The sequence below is a fragment of the Choloepus didactylus genome, chromosome 18 (genome assembly GCF_015220235.1).
Source record: "Choloepus didactylus isolate mChoDid1 chromosome 18, mChoDid1.pri, whole genome shotgun sequence".
NCBI classification, from domain to species: Eukaryota; Metazoa; Chordata; class Mammalia; order Pilosa; family Megalonychidae; genus Choloepus; species Choloepus didactylus.
This window is the reverse complement of record NC_051324.1, coordinates 37,323,046-37,329,045: the sequence shown is the minus strand read 5'-3', so window position 1 is coordinate 37,329,045 and position 6,000 is coordinate 37,323,046. Positions and strand designations below refer to the sequence as shown.

General features: G+C 39.9%; 1 protein-coding gene across 6 annotated transcripts in view; it reads left to right on the top strand.

Moving 5' to 3' along the window:
* Window positions 1–1,647: 1,647 nt before the first annotated feature.
* The window catches only part of RAD51C (RAD51 paralog C), a 39,142-nt gene continuing 34,789 nt past the window's right edge, over window positions 1,648–6,000 (top strand). For all 6 annotated transcript variants that reach the window (XR_005212762.1, XM_037809839.1, XM_037809843.1 and 3 more), the window contains exons 1-3: window positions 1,648–1,812; window positions 3,640–3,898; window positions 5,723–5,889. Coding sequence is in view for 5 of the 6 variants with exons in the window: in XM_037809839.1 (XP_037665767.1) it covers window positions 1,695–1,812; window positions 3,640–3,898; window positions 5,723–5,889 (544 nt within the window). In the remaining variant the exon portion in view is untranslated. The remainder of the gene's footprint in view (window positions 1,813–3,639; window positions 3,899–5,722; window positions 5,890–6,000) is intronic.

Genomic DNA, 6,000 nt, shown 5'->3' with positions numbered 1-6,000 from the left:
TCGCTTAGTTCTGGTGCCTGGCTTCATAAATCTTATTTCCTGGATTCCTGTTTGAAAAACACAACTATAGAGCAAGCTGCACTGGAGAAATTTAAGAATGATGGTGAAAACGTCAGAATAAGATATTAAAAATACTCAAACATATAGCTACAGAGAGAGTTGGCTAGGTTTTTAATTCTCCATTGTCAACGAAAGAAAATTCTAAGTATCACCCGATTCATGGAGTTTGACCAAAGTAACTGAAGAGCTATCCCTTAATGTGATAATACCATCTTTTTCTTCACCCACGGCCCTGGTGGCTTTATGAGCACAAGCATGAGTTCTCTCTGTGGACAAGATTTATGTAACACCCTTTGAGTGCCCAGATGTAGACCATATAAGAAGTTAAGCAGTATACTGCATGGCAAACAAGCCATACTTTGACCAGTACGACAGACGTTCCCTGCCCTATCAGATGGAGTACAAACACTTCTTGCATCCCCGCCCCCCCCCCAGGAGGGGCTCACAATTTTAAAAGGTTAACTCAGGTAAGTAAAAAGAGTACTAGATTTGCATTTTGTCAAGAAAACTGTGCTGAGCTTTCATATCTTTATCTTCCTGGCATGGAAGTCAGCGTTTAAAAGGTGTGGGATTTGCCAAAGTGCACCTTAAACCTTATGAACCCAAAGGTTCTTGGTTGGCAATATTTGGGGAGTTCCTATGTGCTAAGAAGAAAAATCAAGGCCGCCAATACCTAGGGAATGAGTTCCCTGCCACCAGTAAATAAATCACACTCTCCTAACCTAACCCACGGAAGGGAAGATCGTAAGTCACCTTTTAAACCGCCTTCCAAATTCCCCTCAAAATTCTCTACCTTAGAAGTGGTCACCCTCCACGCTCGAACATGCCCCTTCCCAACTCTGTACCAGAACATGGGCTTTGCATATCCCAACTACTCCCTTCAGGACGGGTGGCGCCCAGGCCCAGCTCACTAAAGGGGGCTTTACTTGCTTACTTTTCCAGCTACTTCTTAAGCTAGGCAGTCCGCGAACAACTAACTGTCCGAGATACCTTCACCTTCAGACTCAAATCGTGAAGCTGCGTGCATGGGCGCAGGGATCTACAGCATAGCGGTTGTTGGTAACCGTTGAGAACTGGCCCACAATCCCTCGCGAGGGCGGGAAAGGAGGACGGCAGGCGAGAGGAACGGCGGGCGAGAAGAGCTGAGAGACTGCAACCCTATAATGTGAACGCAGTTTCAGCCTTACGTAATTGTTTCCTGGTCTTTATACACCAAAACAAAAACAAAAACAAACAAAAACTGCTAACTGGCTAGTGTGCGCGCATTATCACAACTGGGGGAGTTATTTTCATTAACAACCCAGGAGCTTCCACCCAACAGACCAGTGCAGAGGTGAGAAAATGTAGTGTGTAGGATCCACAGTGCCTAACTTTCCGTTCTATGGTCTCCATCTATTTCCTTACTGTCAGAATGTATGTCTGATAGGGGTACCCTAAAGGGCAGTGTACGGATTCACGACGGAAACGGTGCTCGGGTGAATATTTAGCAAACAATAGCGGAGCAACAAAACACAAGGCCGCGTGCGGTCAGGCCTTGCCCCTTCCGGTTCACGTCTGACGTCATACGGCGCTGGCCGGGCGCTAACGCGTAGAGTTCGGCAGCCTGGGAGTGCGAACGAGTGTTCCGCTTTGAGATGCAGCGTGAATTGGGGAGTTTCCCGCTGTCCTCAGCGGTGAGGGTAAAACTAGTCTCTGCGGGTTTCCAAACCGCCGAGGAACTCCTGGAGGTGAAACCTTCCGAGCTCAGCAAAGGTAACGACTCCCGATGGCCGCGAGTCATACTGGCCGCCGTCGGCGCTGCCGTCTGCCGCTTTCAGGTTTCAGCCTTGTCCGCCGGATTCTGCTGCGTTTGAAACGTGAAACGGCTCCTTGACTCTGTTTTAAAATTATCTGAATAGTCAGAAGGACTGTGATCGTGAAAACACTTATAAATTCTTTTCTGTGTGACAGTGCCTGCTGCATTCTCTGAGGATGAGCGCATTTATGCTTATTACATTCTTTAGTGGATTGTTAAGCCGAATATATAGATGAGGGAACTGATGTTTGCGGAGGTTAAGTAATCTGTTCTTAATAACTGGGCTAGGAAACAGTGGAGCCAGGATTGGAACCCAGGCAAGCTGTCTGATTTTCTCATTCTCAAGATCCAAGGGGGTGGGGATTCCGTTTGAGATATACAGGATTCGTGGTAGGACTAGAGACTCTGAAGAGTGAGAAAGGGATGCTGTTTTTAACCTGTTGAAAGCAGTAGAAAGAAGACACAGCTCTTATATAATTCACTAAAACACACACACACACAAAAACTTCATATTAGTTCTAGAACACTATATGTTATATGTTGGTGGAAACAACTGTGAAGTTCGCAGCTGGCAGTCTAGCTGGACACTACGGAATGTCCGGTGTCTTCTTCAGTGAAGAAGATAGAAAAAAAATTTTAAGTCATTGCCCTTAAGAATGGAAGATAAGGAGGTTTCAAGTCAAGAATCTTAAACGTTAATCCTTTTTAAGTCTTAAACCGACAGACTGTGTCCCTCCAAAGTTTGATGGGCTCTTGTTCTTTCAACAAGTTGGTTTTCAAAAAAAGAAATGAGAGACACCGCATAATAACAGTAGCTGACAGTTATTGATCATTTTGGATGTCGTGGACATTCTTCCAAGCTTTTTTAGTAGCATTATCTCAGTACCATTTTATAATAAAGGAGAAAAAAATCTGAGGCTCAGAAGTTAAGTAACTTGCCCAGAGTCACACAGTAAGTGCAGCCAGAAATTACAAACACAAGTAATCTGACTCCAGTGCCCAGGCTCTTGAATTACATACGCTTTTCATGCATATTGCCGTCATTGTCTTTTGTAAGCATCGAATTCATAGTCCATATCCTTATCAAATCAAGGATACTTTTCAAACTAATACATGATATCACCCTCACCATTATTTCTTTCCCTAGCAGCTTATTTTGTTATTGCCATTTTTTTTCTTCTCAGGCACTTATTGTCAGATAGGAATGAAATTGTCTAATTGAAGAAGCTTAAGTGCATTTTATGTATTTGTATGTAGAATAATTGTTCTCATTAAACAATTGGAGAGAGAATGGGAATTTTTCACACAGCGTTTCCATGAAAAGATTTGATTATGAATAATGCATGCATGCACAAATACTTAACATCTTAAAGTTGTACCTTGTTTTAGGTTAAAGAAGCCATTTTCATTCTCTTCTAACAACTAAATTTTGTACAGTATGAGAGCAAGATAATTATGGCTTCATAGGACCAAAAGGAAGAGTACAAGTACTGCTATTATATTTTTATTTCTGCTTCTTGAGATACTTTCTTGTAAGTACTCAGGACTGCTTTGGTGAATTCTTAATCTGAGATAATAGATAAATCTTTTAAGTAAGTAAAGACTAAGAAAGCAGACAAATGCATTTATTAACTTAAAAAATAGTTAAAGGAATGTTACATTTCTATGTTTCTCTACTCTTGACATCTCTCATTACCTAAAAATTAATATTGGTAAAGATAACCCATCAGAGTGCTAGACTGTTTTAAATCTAAAATAATTTTTTTTTCTTATGTTACTTTCAGAAGCTGGGATATCTAAAGAGGAAGCCTTAGAAACTCTACAGATTATAAGACGGGAATGTCTCTTAAATATACCAAGACATGCTGGTACATCTGAGTCAGGCAAGAAGTGTACAGCACTGGAACTTCTTGAGCAGGAGCATACCCAGGGCTTCATAATTACCTTCTGTTCAGCACTAGATAATATTCTTGGGGGTGGAGTACCCTTAACCAAAACAACAGAAATCTGTGGTACACCTGGTATTGGAAAAACACAATTATGGTAAAATAAAATGTTCCTCTCTTAAGGGTGGGCTTAATAACATTTTATGTTAGTAATAGAGTATTGTCTGTGGGTCTGCAGTCAGGAGACCAAAAAAGGCATGTATGTTCTCTCTATTTTGTGTGTATATATGTCAAACAAAGCTCAGTTTCCCATTGGCCCATTATTTCAGTACCCCTTCTTGATCAATAGATAAAATTATTTTGATATCAAAAAAGTTTCTCTTACAATCTTATTGTGTGGTCATTAGCATAAAGTCTTCTGCTTTATTACATAATTCATTCCTGAAAATATATTTGAAAGTGAAATGTCTAAAAGTAGATTTACATATTAAAAGAGAGGGTTCCATTCCCAGAGGCCTAAAAACCATTAAAAAGTGCTTAATCGTGGTCTTATAGTCATGGCTTCCCCCTAATGCAGGCAACAATTGATTCATATAATATCTAGTGCCATCTAGAGTCAGCCATCTCCCTGTTGCTTTGGGAAGTAGGGAAGTGAAGTCAAATCACCCCTTTTTCTGTGGACTGTAACACTTGACCTGTTTTCAGGGTCTGGGTTTCTTATTCAGTTAGTCAGCAAACCTTAAATCTTCTAGTCCAAACCCCTTAAGATACTTGAAGCAAGGGTTGAGGGGAAAAAGTGTTTCTTTTTTGCTTTAGGATGGGCTCTCTTTTTCTTTCCTCATCACATCACTGGCTGCTTTCCATTGCCTACTTCCTTAGAGAATGAGGAATACAAAAATGGAAGAGAAGGGCTGAGCCTATCTGGGTGACAGCCATCCTAGACAGCTGTCCTTTGTAAGAGATCAAACTAGATCCCCTTCAGGGCCGAGGCCTTATCAGCATCTCTTTAGCAGGGATTGCAGGAGGCATATAGATGCTTCCATGTGGCAAGATAGAACTAAAAAGTACCTACCTACAAAATAGTACCTCTTCTCTTTCCTCTCCTTGCACAGTTCACACTTAACACTTCTCAGGGATAGCCATTCCATTTATCCAGCTGTAGTGACTGGCTGGCCAGGCAGGCAGGCATCTCCACTATATAATAGCTTAAAAATATTTTTAGCTGTGTTTGAAGACAAAATTTTAATTTGGTTTTGGAAAAATTGATTTAGGTTGTCAGTGTGAATTGTGGGGAATTACTAATTTACTGAAAGTTGAAGAACACCTGAAATGCTATGCCCTATCAGCTATCACGAATGAACTTTAATCAACATTCTTTCAGCGTGGAATTTATGCCATCATTCATGATTTCTTAAGAGATTAACAAGATTTTTCAGATCATCTTAATTTCTCTCAGTAGTTCCTAGTGTATACTAATATTTTTTCTCTTTTTTTAAGTTGTAAAATGTATATGCTAGAAAGAAAGTACATAAAACGTGGACAGTTTAGTGAAGAACTGTAACGCAAACACCCGTGTAACACAGCCCACCTCAGGAAAGATTTTATGACATCCTCAAAAGCCCCTCATGAACTGTGCCCAATCATAACCCTCTGCCTACCCCCCAAAGTTAACAACTATTTCTGACATTTTTGAAAACCACTTTCTTATTTTTCCTTATAATGCACTCTTATGGGTTTGTTTATTTTTTGACTTTTTAAATTCATTCTAAATTAATGAAATGATGATTTTCTGTATCTTTCCCAATTCTTTAGAAATGAGTTATAAACAGGAGTTCCTTTTTTTCTTTTTTAATACCAAAGGTGTATTTGAATTTATAAAACATTTAGTGGTTCCTAACCAGTCATGATTTGGAGTTTGAAAAATACTTCCCTTAGATGATTATGATAATGATTTGATCATTTGACTTCTTTCTCTTGACAGTATGCAATTGGCAGTAGATGTACAGATACCAGAATGTTTTGGAGGAGTGGCAGGTGAAGCAGTTTTTATTGATACAGAGGGAAGTTTTATGGTTGATAGAGTGGTAGACCTTGCTACTGCTTGCATTCAGCACCTTCATCTTATAGCAGGAACACACATGGGAGAGGGTAAGTTAGCAAATTATATATGTTTTTGCAGCATAATAAAAGTAATTTGTATTCAAGTTCTTGTCCTTTCAGTTACTTATAAAGTTAAATGGCTTTTGGTTTAACTGTTAG